This window comes from Dendropsophus ebraccatus, chromosome 1, assembly GCF_027789765.1.
Source record: "Dendropsophus ebraccatus isolate aDenEbr1 chromosome 1, aDenEbr1.pat, whole genome shotgun sequence".
Classification (NCBI taxonomy): Eukaryota; Metazoa; Chordata; class Amphibia; order Anura; family Hylidae; genus Dendropsophus; species Dendropsophus ebraccatus.
In genome coordinates, this window is record NC_091454.1 from 156220112 (window position 1) to 156234406 (window position 14295).

Sequence of the window (14295 nt, forward strand, 5' to 3'; positions counted from 1 at the left end):
GGTCAGCGGCCCCATATAAGCCCCTTACTATAAAGTGGCCAACCCTTTTAAGAGGTTAAAAACTTTAAGTGCCATCCAAAAACTTATAACTTCGAAAACTGTGGTCACCTTCCAAAAAGAATTAAAACTTAAAGTGTCATCCAAAAACCATCACCAACAAAATGGCATGGAAATAAAATGTGTGGCGTTTGCAGTGTGTATGTGTGGAGAGGGGAGGACAGGGTGGCATGGCTCGGCCTCTGTCTGTGGTTTGCTGGCAGGCTCGGGGCTCTCCATGGAGCCGGTGCACTCCCCTTTCCTTCGCACTTCGCCTGCAGCCTACAAATGGCGCTGTGCCGGGGCAGGACAGCACATGCTCCCCGGCCTGCGCGCCTCTAGCACACTAGCAGCCTTGTCCGACCTACCATTACCCAGCATTCACCGCAGCGAGTTCACGCGAACTCCCCGTTAGCAGCCCCGGCGCGGCTTGCGAGCGCGTTATCTGCCAACCTGCCCGAGCCATTGTGCCCTGCTGGCCGCCATAGCCGCCACCACGGTAAGCCTTCTCTCTTTCATCCCCGCTGCAGCCGCCCGTCTCCGGGACCGTGGGTCTAGGCCTCGGCTGGCGTCCCCAGACTGAGGCGCATCGCAGGGGGAGGTGGGGTAGAGACCAGAGATGGTTTGCCGACGAGCGACTATGTCGGACGCCATCTTTGGTGAGCCGTGCGTGTTGTTGCAGCTGCCTGAACAAACAGGCGGCGGGGTGAGGGCTGTGTGCGGAGAGATCATTAGGCGTCACACGGACGAATTTCCTGTCATTAATCTGACGTGCGGCCGCCGCTGCTGCCCTCCGAGCCGCCCGCCGTACCTCCGCCGCCGCCGCCGCCACACAATGGGAGGACGATGGTTGTGAGCAGAAGGCGGCGAGCTCCCCCTCCCAGACACGGCTCTGGGCGCTACCTGCGCCTCTTGTTGACGGCTTCCTAATAAGTCGCAGCTCATCTGCTGCCACCACTGTACATAATAATAATAGTAATGCGTGACTTACACCGGCTCAGCTGCTGAGGGAGCATACTGTCACAGCCCCACCCTCTCCAGTCACAGCGAGCACACAGGAGCAGGGAGAGGAGGTGGCACTGTGCCATGTTACCCTGAAGAGAAGAGCAGGGAGAGGAGGTGGCACTGTGCCATGTTACCCTAAAGAGAAGAGCAGGGAGAGGAGGTGGCACTGTGCCATGTTACCCTGAAGAGAAGAGCAGGGAGAGGAGGTGGCACTGTGCCATGTTACCCTAAAGAGAAGAGCAGGGAGAGGAGGTGGCACTGTGCCATGTTACCCTAAAGAGAAGAGCAGGAAGAGGAGGTGGCACTGTGCTATGTTACCCTGAAGAGAAGTGCAGGGAGAAGAGGTGGCACTGTGCCATGTTACCCTAAAGAGAAGAGCAGGGAGAGGAGGTGGCACTGTGCCGTGTTACCCTAAAGAGAAGAGCAGGGAGAGGAGGTGGCACTGTGCCATGTTACCCTGAAGAGAAGTGCAGGGAGAAGAGGTGGCACTGTGCCATGTTACCCTAAAGAGAAGAGCAGGGAGAGGAGGTGGCACTGTGCCATGTTACCCTAAAGAGAAGAGCAGGAAGAGGAGGTGGCACTGTGCCATGTTACCCTAAAGAGAAGAGCAGGAAGAGGAGGTGGCAGTGTGCCATGTTACCCTAAAGAGAAGAGCAGGGAGAGGAGGTGGCACTGTGCCATGTTACCTTGAAGAGAAGAGCAGGAAGAGGAGGTGACACTCTGCTATGTTACCCTGAAGAGAAGAGCAGGGAGAGGAGGTGGCACTGTGCCATGTTACCCTAAAGAGAAGAGCAGGGAGAGGAGGTGGCACTGTGCTATGTTACCCTGAAAAGAAGAGCAGGGAGAGGAGGTGACACTGTGCTATGTTACCCTGAAGAGAAGTGCAGGGAAAGGAGATGGCACTGTGCCATGTTACCCTGAAGAGAGGAGCAGGGAGAGGAGGTGACACTGTGCTATGTTACCCTGAAGAGAAGTGCAGGGAGAAGAGGTGGCACTGTGCCATGTTACCCTAAAGAGAAGTGCCTGGAGCAGGGGAGAGGAGGTGGCAGTGTGCCATGTTACCCTAAAGAGAAGTGCAGGGAGAGGAGGTGGCACTCTGCCATGTTACCCTAAAGAGAAGAGCAGGGAGAGGAGGTGGCACTGTGCTATGTTACCCTGAAAAGAAGAGCAGGGAGAGGAGGTGACACTGTGCTATGTTACCCTGAAGAGAAGTGCAGGGAAAGGAGATGGCACTGTGCCATGTTACCCTGAAGAGAGGAGCAGGGAGAGGAGGTGACACTGTGCTATGTTACCCTGAAGAGAAGTGCAGGGAGAAGAGGTGGCACTGTGCCATGTTACCCTAAAGAGAAGTGCCTGGAGCAGGGGAGAGGAGGTGGCAGTGTGCCATGTTACCCTAAAGAGAAGTGCAGGGAGAGGAGGTGGCACTCTGCCATGTTACCCTAAAGAGAAGTGTCGGGAGCAGGGAGAGAAGGTGACACTGTTTACCCTGAAGAGAAGTGCAGGGAGAGGAGGTGGCACTGTGCAATGTTACCCTGAAGAGAAGTGCCATGAGCAGGGAGAGGAGGTGGCACTGTGCCCTGAAGAGAAGTGCCAACCTGTCATCTCACCTCACTCATCACACACCCGGCCATGGCGGAAGAAATGGCACCTTGTGTTGCCAATAGTAACAACAACCGTTTGGAATATTAAATTTTGTGTTTAGTTTTTTTTTTTTTTTTATAATAAAGACTTAATCTGGCTGACACGTATCATTTGCACTTTGCTTGTCCCGCACTACATCACCCAGCATACCAGGACCCGACAGCAGGTTCCCATTAATTTATTTCTCTATGTCAGTCATGTCAAACTCTGGCCCGTGGTGCCATTATTTTTGGTCCGCCAGGCAGTTCAGAGTTTGAATTACATCTGGTCCACCATGGCTACTATAAACGAGACTATGGGGGAGGGCTGGCTACTATACAAGACTATGGGGCAGGGCTGGCTACTCTATGAGACTACTTGGGAGGGCTGGGTACTGTAGGAGACTATTGGGGAGGGCTAGCTACTATAAACGAGACTATGGGGGAGGGCTGGCTACTATATAAGAGTCTATGGGGGAGGGCTGGCTATTATATAAGAGTCTATGGGGGAGGGCTGGCTACTATATAAGACAATTGGGGAGGGCTAGCTACTATAAATGAGACTATGGGGGAGGGCTGGCTACTATATGAGACTACAGGGGAGGGCTGGCTACTATATAAGAGACTATGGGGAAGGGCTGGCTACTATATGAGACTATGGGGGTGGGTTGGCTACTATATGAGACTACAGGGTTTAATCATATCATATCATAGCAATTTATCCTGTCATTTATCATAGTGCACAGCGCTGGGAGACTCACACCACTGACAGTGACAGGAATGCCGCATTCGTGCTTCAATAATTATCAATTCAATAATTAATTTTTTAATTTTGGCCCATTGTGTATTTGAGTTTGACACCATTGCTCTTTGTAATTGCGCAGTCTCTGTATAAATCAGTGCTGATGGATCCACCGCACAATGGCTACAGAGGCCCCAAATGGAGACCTAGACACAGTGTGACTTTAGCATTTATTGGTTATATTGTAGGTTCAGAAAATGGCCACCAGATCTCGCCTTGTTGGGTGCAGTAACAGCAGAAATCCAGAACACAGTACCACTGAATGGCAGAAGTACCTCAGCAATGTTTGATGTAGGACGGAGGGCCGGGGGCGGCACACAGAGAACACGGCCAGTGCTCAGCTAGCCGCCAGCTGTGTTCTCTGCACTATACTTTATGTTAAAGGGAACCAATCACGCCGAAAATCCATCTTAAGATAAGGAAACGTCCGGAGTCCGCGCATGCGCAGTACGTCGGCGTCGTCTCCCGCCGTACTGCGCATGCGCGGACTACAGAAGACGTCTGCGCTGCGTGCGGATGATGTCAGCGCGCCGACGACGCGAAACGCAAGCCGCCGGGTCACGTGGATGGAAGGCAGACATTAAGCACGTCCCTCTGGGCGTGATTACAGCCATTACAGACGCCCAGGACCTGTGACTCATTCTGCCCACCTTGACTAAATCCGCCCACCGTGACTACTTGCCGGAAATTTACATTCAGCGCGGGACTTCTTCAAAGTAAGATTACTGACTGATGGAGGGGGGCACTGAGGTTACAGGGGGATGTTTAGGAAACCTGCTGGGTGATGTGCCAGCACGTTTCCTTATCTTAAGATGGATTTTCGGCGTGATTGGTTCCCTTTAAGCTGCTCTATTATGCAGCTTAACATAAAGTATCGATACCAGGAAATCCTGGTACCAAACCGTTTTTCTGATAGTAGTATCGATATTTCGGTGCATCGTGCATCACTAGTCTGTACCTGACATTGGCACACAGCAGGGGCCCCGGGCAGAGACTCCACTGATAATGACGGCTCTGCATCACCAGTGTAGGCTCTGTACTCAAAGGCGGTTAAGCACCAGTGGTCATGTGACCATGATCTCCCATGTCACTTGTAAAAACCTTAGACATGTCAGAAGTGCGTATAGGTGGAGGTCCGGGTACTGAGACCCTGCCTATCGCTAGAATGAAGGGGCAGAAGAGTTTAACAGCGCGCACTCTGCCTCTTCATCTCTGCTATGCGGAGATGAATTTCGTAGACTGCTGGTACAAGCAAAGTACAGAATTATAATTGATCCTATGGAACTGGCTCCATTATAATTCAGGAGACTGCAGTTATAGTGGAGAGGAAGGGGCTGAGCACTTCTGCCACTTCATTCTAGCGATCAGCGGGGGTCTCAGCACCCAGACCAATACCGATACACATCTCTGACATGTCTGAAGTTTTTACAAATGATAGCTACACTTTAACCTAGGGGGCAGTCTAATAGAAGAGGGGAGCTGCTGAAGAACCTCCTGTGGCTACAAGTAGAAGAGGAGGCGAAGAAGGGAGCCAATGCTTTTGTATGTGTTATTGTGTGTGAAAACTGCCAGGTAAGTAGAGGGATGAATTATGGAGACAGGAGTGCCGCTTTACAGGTGGAGCAGTATGTATTTGTGCAGTTGGGTTCTACAGGTGGAGCAGTATTCTTTGGTTTGGGTTATTCAGGTGGTGCAGTGTGGTGTTAAGTTATACAGTTGAAGCAGTATTTGTTTGGGTTGGGTTATACAGGTGGAGCAGTATTTATTGGTGCAGTGTGGTGTTGGGTTATACAGGTGGAGCAGTATTTATTGGTGCAGTGTGGTGTTGGGTTATACAGGTGAAGCAGTATTTTGGTGCAGTGTGGTGTTGGGTTATACAGGTGGAGCAATATTGGTGCAGTGTGGTGTTGGGTTATACAGGTGGAGCAGTATTTATTGGTGCAGTGTGGTGTTGGGTTATGCAGGTGGAGTAGTTTTTTTGCTGCACTTGTTTTGGTTTGTCACTGGTAGAGAAGTATTTATTGCAACAGTGTTGGTTTACTACAGGTGGAGCAGTATTTAGTTTTGCACTATGGAGCTTATTTGGCGCTGCACTAAATGGTGGTATCTGGTGCTTTATTTACAGCAGCTATTAGTGGCCTTTCATCAAAGACCTATCACATATCATCCAAAGACTATTGAAATAGGCTGACCCAATTAATTGGAGACACTGTGTGGTGAAGTGAACTGTGAAACCTACACTGGGGTACATGGACCTTCTCTGCCACCTGTTTACTTCTTGGTTGGTATTATGGATTTATACTTTGATTACTTTGTATGTGTTGATCCTCTTTTGCATGTAGCATAATTTGCGTGATTACTAGAGAGTCATTTTCATTACTGTATGCACCAAATTTATGTACTCAATATTATTACTATTAATATTAGGGTCTGTTCACACTACAGAATTAGCGCAGGACTTCAAGCGGGAGTCCACGGAGCAGACCCTTACATTCCTCGATGTTTGGGGTCAGTGAGAGATCTTTTTTAAGATTGCATTTGTATTAAAAACATTTTTTTTATCATGTGTCTGTAAGATCAAATAAAGATTCATTTTGCTAATATTTAGTGGTGATCTGTGGATTTATTCGTCAAGAAATCTGCATTGTGTTAGCAAGATAAATTGAATTTTCTACAGGTTTAAAATTGTAGATATTCATTTGTATTTGTCTTTTGCATGTAGACAAGATATCAATAAATCACATCTCTATTGTCACTACTACTGAAATATTCTGTGGGTTTTTCACACACAAACTTTTCAGCACATCCACCTCATGTGAACATACCTTTATAATCATGTAGCTTTGACTGCTATGCAATGTATTGACCATCAAGCAATGTGAGCTAAATTCCTGTTACAGGACCTGTACATCCTTCATCCTGCTTTATTCACCTATTAGAGGTAACTTTGCTTTCTTCTTCTACCCTGTGTAGTCCAGGAGATCACATAGCAGTTTGTATGTAGTAAGAAACTGGCAGTCAAGCTGATCCACACTCAGGCTGAAACAGATAAATGCTGAAGAGGTTAAAGAAGCATTACACTTTTTTTTTTGTCCCTCTAACCACTACATGCTGGTGCATACACTTACTAATGATGATCAGTGTCCTGGGCCGCCATTCAAATCCTGCGGGAATTGACGTCACAGCTCTTCTGAACCCTGTTCCTTCTCCAGGGCTTTTGAAGGCCAGAAGTCGGGGTCTCCAATGCATCTCTAATAGAGATGCATTGGAGACTGACTTCCAGCCTCCCTAGCTTCAGGCCAGTCGGCGAAGGGATCATGTGGCCCCCTTAGGAACCAGGCAGCGGTTCAAAAAAAAAAAAAAAAAAAAAGAACCACGCCACAGGCATCCCCACGCCAGCGTCAATACATTCAGGTAAAAAACCCACATTTGCTTTAAGGGTATACAGGGTTTAGGGTACACAACGTGAGCCCCCCGCTTCAGCAGCCCTTAGTAATCGAGCACTAAATACATACAATAGAATAATCAGTACATGTAATGCGTTAATCCCTATGAGCAATCAGTGCATTGTCCATAGGAGTCCCCAAGGGGGACTACAAATTAATGTTAAAAAAAATTGCGCAAAAGCCCACAATGTAATGTAAAAAAAAAAAAAACTAAACTGACAACCACTGCACAAATTTTTCTTCACCCTACCACCATATTTTATGGAAAAATAAAATATGTCATTGCAAAGTACAATTGGTGTTGCAAAAAATAAGACCTCATGGGTCTAGAGTTGAAAAAATTTAAGCGCTACGGCAGTGCTTCCCAACCTTTTCCACTTCGGGGCACCCCTTGGGGAAAAAAAATTAGCTCGGGGCACCCCTACCAAATAATGTTCTTCAAAATACAAAAACAGTCATTCAGTGACTCACAGGTGACGTCTTCTTTGATCTGAGGCGTCACTTTCCCTTTTCCTCTCCATCCGGCCCAGACCACCATGATGATTTCTTCCAGCTACGTTTCATCTCTTCAGAATCTGCCAGACAAACGTTTTAGGCTCCGCACATTTCTAGCAACTTTCTTCCCTTTCTCCCTCATATAGGTTCCCATACAGTAGTAACTGTGATGTTTGGTGTTATGTGCAGTAAAGCGAATAGGAATGTGGGTTGCCTCCATATGTAGGATCCCCTGCTGTGTCCCCTTATACTAATAATGCCCCCTGCTGTGTGCCCCATACAATAATAATGCCCCCTGCTGTGTATCCCATACAATAATAATGCCCCCCTGCTGTGTATCCCATACAATAATAATGCCCCCTGCTGTGTACCCCATACAATAATAATGCCCCCTGCTGTGCCCTCATATACTAATAAAGCCCCCTGCTGTGTGCCCCTATACAATAATAATGCCCCCTGCTGTGTACCCCATACAATAATAATCCCCCTGCTGTGTACCCCATACAATAATAATGCCCCCTGCGGTGCCCTTATATACTTATAATGCCCCAAGCTCTTCCCCTCCATCATACTCACCTTATCCGAGCTGTGTGGCTGCAGGGAGCAGCTCTTCTCTTTATTCTGGCTCCATCTTGCGAGCCGCAGGGACGGAACCTCCAGCAGGCGTGATGACACCTGTCAGAGAGGTCACGTCCCATAGACTGCTGGTATGAAGTGCCGGCAGCCTATGGGATTGAATGTAGGAGTGGGACGCTGACCGAATTCTTAAAGAGGACCTGTCACCCCCGTGCCGGGGTGACAGGCTCCCGATCCCCCGTTACAGCCCCCTATACGCACTTGATCCCGCCGGGTCCCGCTTTTGGATCCGGTCAGGTCACGGAGATATCAGCTCCCGAAGCCCGGCACGGGCGCTGACAGGTAAGTCCGACGCTCATAGAGAATGAATGGGGAGTCCGATGCTCCGTCATTCTCTATGGGCACCGGACTCTCCTGTCAGCGCGCGCGCCGGTCTTCGGGAGCTGATATCTCCGTGACCCAACCTGGTCCAAAAGCGGGATCAGGTGAGTATAGGGGGCTGTAACGGGGGTCGGGAGCCTGTCACCCCGGCACGGGGGGGTGACAGGTCTCCTTTAATGGAATGTGAAGAAGAAGAGCTTGAACCTTGGCAGCAAAAATTGAAACAAATTATCATCAATGTTGATGAAGATGACGACGATGATGATGAACCAATTTTTGTTAGAGAGATTAGTGTTTCAAAAACAACCAATACAAGTAAGACTCTTGTGTCTTATAATGCATATAGTAGGTTACAAATGTGTTGTAACACTGACCGTTCCTGCTCCTACATTTTGTTCAGCTGGGGGGCCTGAGTTTGACCCCCATGAAACTAATCAGGTAACCCTTCCCCATACTGCTTCCTTAATCTACTTTAGCTGCATATACTTCTTCCATGACCTTTATTACTGTAAATTTAAGCAGGGAAAGAGGAACTACAGTTTTTTTTTTCTTGTAAGGGGATGACCACTTTATAGTAGAATTGCTCAGTGTACAGTCTTAGTAACTGTATATACTAACATCAGCTCCCTGTGTACCTCATAGAGCTAAAATCAGACTCCTCTACATTAGGCTGTGTTGTCCTGCTCTGTGGTGAGTCTGTCCCTTAGGGTGCGTTTACACAGAAAGATTTATCTGACAGATTTTGGAAGCCAAAGCCAGGAGTGGATTTGAAAGGAGAATAGACCCCAGTCTTTCCTTTATGACCTGATCCCTGTTTGTAGTCTGTTCCTGGTTTTGGCTTCAAAGATCTGTCAGATAAATCTGTCTGTGTAAACGCACCATTAGATGGAGGAACATGTGACCATGCCCCACCCCCAAGTGTCCTCAATAGGCATATAGAGGCTCAGTGGAGGACAATGGGGGCAGGGAATGGTCACATGCTCCTTTATGTTGGCCATTTTATGCACAGGGTCTCCACAGAGCAGGACAGCACAGCCTGGAGGAGCGGAGTCTGATTAGGTGCTGATAGATTCACTTTAACAAAAGCATTCATTACAATGTTTTATTTCTTCACACTTATAAACTGTTAAAAGTTTGCTTTTTATCCGGTTCAAAATGGCAATGGTCATACTGGTGCTATTTGTTTGAATCCATCTGTTTGCTGACTTCTGTAATGTAAGGCTAAGACTCTATGGGTGTCATGTGAGTTATTGTGAAATTATAGGAGTACTTTGTTGAATATTGCACTATTTAAAAAGACTCGCACCATGTGATTGCTACAAAAAAAAACAGGCCACAGTAGAGCCCATAGACTTAAAACAATGAACTGCCTTTTTTTGTAACAATAGAAATGGTGCAGCATGCCGCAGTGGTCAGTACCTTCAGGACCATTGTGGCATAAAGTACACATTTTGGCCCAGATTTATCACGCTGCCTGAAACTAATGCAGTCTTTTTCCTCCGCAGCAACCAATCTCATTGAGCTCTGGAGATACGAAACATGATTGGTTGTTGTGGTTAAAACCGGAAGGTGTGCAATCCAGGTAGCTTGATAAATCTGGGGCTTTGTATATTTGCCTATAAAATTGTAAAATATTGGATACTGTCATGTTACTCATACTAAACTATTTTATTTTATGTCTTTACTAGTTAACAATGGCCGAATTGTTAATGGAATGTGAAGAAGAAGAGCTTGAACCTTGGCAGCAAAAATCGAAACAAATTATCATCAATGTTGATGACGATGAAGATGACGACGATGATGATGAACCAATTTTTGTTCGAGAGATTAGTGTTTCAAAAACAACCAATACAAGTAAGACTCTTGTGTCTTATAATGCATATAGTAGGTTACAAATGTGTTGTAACACTCGGGTATTGCTCAAAACTGTGCTGACAACTTCTTTTGTCAAAGCTGTTGAGACAATGCAAATATGGTTTCAGAAAACTTGGAGAAAGGGCTGGTTGGTTTTTAAGTTGATATATTAATGAATAACTTATAAATTCATTAAATAAAGAATTTGGGAATTTAACCCTTTTTTCCATGTACAACGCAGTGGGAAGATAGTTAAAGGGGTACTCCGACAGTTAAAAACTTTTTAGATGCTGCTGCCCTTATATAAAACATAATGATAATATCTTATCCGCAGTCAATCACTAGCCATGGGGCTGTCCCCTCTCCGTCAGTGATTGGCTGAGCAGGCACAAGTGGCGGTAGCTGCCGTCAGTGGGGGACCCAAAGAAGTAAGGATAAGATGTTTGTTATGTTTTAAATAAGGACAACAACATAAAAACAAAAATGTTTCAAGTGCTTGAGTACTCCTTTAACATTCAGTGCTGTACTGCCCTGCTGTTCTGTGGGCTCAGAAGCAGATCCCATCAGATTGTTAGCAGGAATTTCCTGAGGCCGTTGCTTTGTGCTGGTCTCTGCGGTTAAACCCCATAGATCAGGGGTGTCAAATTTGCGTCTCTCCACCAGTTGCAGAACTTCAATTCCCATCATGCTGGAAGGCCGCAGTTTGACACTTGTGCCATAGATACTGAGTCAGTAGCGACCAGTTAATCTATAAGGTTGACAGGATGGGTCTGTTTTCTTATGGCTCTGTGTACTAGAACTTGTTATTACTTCTAGAAATGTTTAACTCAGTTAACAAGTGGGTGTTACCAGTTGGGGAAGAGGGGTGTCACCACACAGCTGTGTTAGCTGTGACTAGGTAGTGTCAGTGTAGGGACCCCCCCCTATTGGTAACAGACAGTTAGGTATTGTCATAAAAACAATTGAATTTTCAAGTACAGGGGCCAGGAAAGTGTGACCACTTAAAGTGAATGTATAGCTTTTTTTTGTCCAACAAGAAAGAGAAAAAGTGATGGCACTGCCTGACTCTCCACTAGATGGCACTCTATCTCAGGCTGGTTCCGGTATGTGGTGGTGCTCAATCTGAAATAAACATACTGTATGAACAATAAATAAAGGATGAAAGGAGGCACTCACCAGCAGTGTATTCAGACCATCCAGCTTTTATTGCTGTGCGCAGGGGGAGCGGCACTAAGCCGTGAAACTGCGGTCACCCACCTTGTCTCCCCCGCTCCCCTTGCACACAGCAATAAAAGCCGGAAGGTCTGAATACACTGCTGGTGAGTGCCTCCTTTCATCCTTTATTCATTGTTCATATAGCTTTTTTTGTATTTCTGATCATACCCAGATACTGAAACATTGGTCCTTTTTCCAATCTGTTTCTATTTTCTGCACCATGTCAGTCAAACTTGCTGGCAGGACTGGCTGACATGTAATGTATGTGGCGGCCGCCTGTCTGACGGTAGATGTAAAAATAGATAAGGATAGGGTTGTTGGATTTCACTGCCTGATCCTTTTGTTCTTTGAAAGCAAAGACATTGCTGGTGGAGTTTGGCAGCAGCTCACCTGCCCTCTCTTTATTGAAATACTTGTACACTTGACAAGCTGTTTGTAAATCTGTTTAGTGGACCGTCTGAACACTGTTTAATGAATTCAGCACTAATCAGTGTCATATGTGCATTGACATTCGGGGAAACAGATCAATGACCTCAGGGAGACCAGTCAAAGAAAACATTGCTGGCTGGTGGTTAAAACGCTCAATGCAGTGAAGTCCTAGGTGCATTGCCCCCTGGGAAACATGAATATGCAAAAAAGGAGCCTGTGGAGGCTCATTAAAGAGTCTCAAAACACAGGACTAGCCAGATCCCAGAACTGTCCAGGAAGGACCCAGCCAAGGGGTGACTCCTGTAGGAAAACCCACCATATTAAGTGGCCCTATAAGTCAATGTAATGGCAAGGGAAACTCCAAGGCCAGGCATCCATCCACAGACAGCTGTGTCGGGCAATTTCCCCTCATCAGTGCCGAGCAGGATTCTTGCTAGGTGGGAGCAGTTCCTAGTAGAGCCATATGTGAAACAAATCACTGACCTCAGGGAGACCAGCCAAAGAGAACACTGCCGGCTGCTGGTTAAAGCGCTCAATACAGTGAAATCCTAGGTGCATTGCCCGCTGTGCATTAAGGGAGGGTCTATCACGCCTCGACTTCAAATGTAAATGACACCATACAAAAAGTCCTATTCCGCCTGGGAAAAAAGTAAAATGAAGACACTCACATTTCAGTAGAGTTATTCCATCTATACGTGTTGAATAACCATGAAGCAGAGTCTTAAAGCACCTTCACACTGTGAGGTGAGCCAACATCATTTGACTTTTTAAAATAGTTATTTAGTATTTTATTGCATGAAAAAAGTGTTTGATACAACATTAAAACGGATATATATCCTACAAATATTGTGCACACCAATAAATATTCTGTAAGTCCAAAAGTAATAAATATTAATTCCTTTATTCAAAAAACACGATAGGACATACAATGTTAAAAAATGGTAAAACATGTAGAAAATTGCACAGGTAAACCACAGATCACACCTGGACAAGACTGTATCAGAAGAACCTGGGTAAACAGCTACACTGGATACAGCATGTAAAGTGCATGTGCAAAAAATATACTGAATGCAGTCACTAAAGTGTAGCCTAATTATGTAAACATGTAAAATGCCCAGCTTCCAAAAGTAGCAAAGTGCTCGGTATACCTATTGTCCGGTGGTCTATAGTGGCTCCCTCTCCTCAACGCACGTTTCGCGTGGCAGCTTGATCACGGGGAATTAATATTTATTACTTTTGGACTTACAGAATATTTATTGGTGTGCACAATATTTGTAGGATATATGTGGTAGGTTTGGAGCCGCACCATATACATAGAAGTTTGTCAATATAAAATTTAAAACATTAAAACGGAATTTAAAGGGAACCAACCACCTAAAAATTGCCTATTAACCTATGGAAATGTGTTGCTGCACATGTGCAGATCCTCCCATGTAGTTTTGGGCTAATTCCTTACCTTTTTCAGAATCATCCTTACCCCACAGATCATCCCAGAGGAGGAAGAATTAGTTATAAGACAAAGCTGATGCCAAACAGTAGCCCCAGAACTCTCCGCCTTAAACAGAGCATGATTGCACTCTTGCAATATTCGGATCAGTCCTGGAATTCAAAATAGTAGTGCCAGAAATTTCTCAAGAGTCTTTTAATGTTGCCGTAAGGTCCTTCATGATCTCCCTGGCAAACCACATAGAAATAGAAGTGGTCTGCTTCCAAAGTACTGTACTACAGGCCCTATCCGCATGGATAAGGAGTCTTACCACTGACTTTTTTTTTTTTTAATAGAAGAGGAGAATCTTACAGAGTTACAGCAGAAACAAGGAGAGGAATTTAAAGATGGGATAGTCTGTAAATTTGCTGGTTAGATGCCACACTGTGGTCTAGAGATCCAATAAAATTGGACAATCCCAAAAGACAATTATTTCAGTTCTTGAACCACAGCACCAGAAGATTGGCAAAACGGAGGGATTCAAAGCCCCTATTACACGGCCCAATCTTCACAGCAAGCGAGCGCCTATTACACGTGCCAACATCGAATGGGTGGGGGTGGGGGGGCTGCCCATTGATGATAGTGGCGGCCTGCCTCATGCATGTCGACTGATCATTGCCTTTTATTACTCACAGCCCAAATACGGCCGATAGTCCCTTTGTATAATAGGGCCTTAAGTAATTAAGCTTAGAGGGGATTCTGTACCACTAGAGCTTGGATCGAACTTGAAATTGATGCCTTGTGGGCTCATGTAAAGAATCTCTCCCTAGGCAGACTAGGCACACTAATGCATCCATGTCTGAGAAAAATAGCAATACTTCACAATAAGAAAAAAGCCACAAATGAAAGTGCACATCCAGAATTTCTAACCTTTCTAAAACCTTCTGTTCTGCACAAGCCAGTTACTATATTTTATTTGAAAATATATATTTAAAATTTTTATATTTACTG

General features: G+C 45.9%; 1 protein-coding gene across 1 annotated transcript in view; it reads left to right on the forward strand.

Annotated features, from left to right (window-relative positions):
* Positions 1–324: 324 nt before the first annotated feature.
* ZNF280D (zinc finger protein 280D) overlaps positions 325–14295 on the forward strand; it is a 46649-nt gene continuing 32678 nt past the window's right edge. The window contains exons 1-2 of the mRNA XM_069982425.1: positions 325–535; positions 10049–10214. Of these exons, the coding sequence (XP_069838526.1) occupies positions 10055–10214 (160 nt within the window). The 5' untranslated portion in view covers positions 325–535; positions 10049–10054. The remainder of the gene's footprint in view (positions 536–10048; positions 10215–14295) is intronic.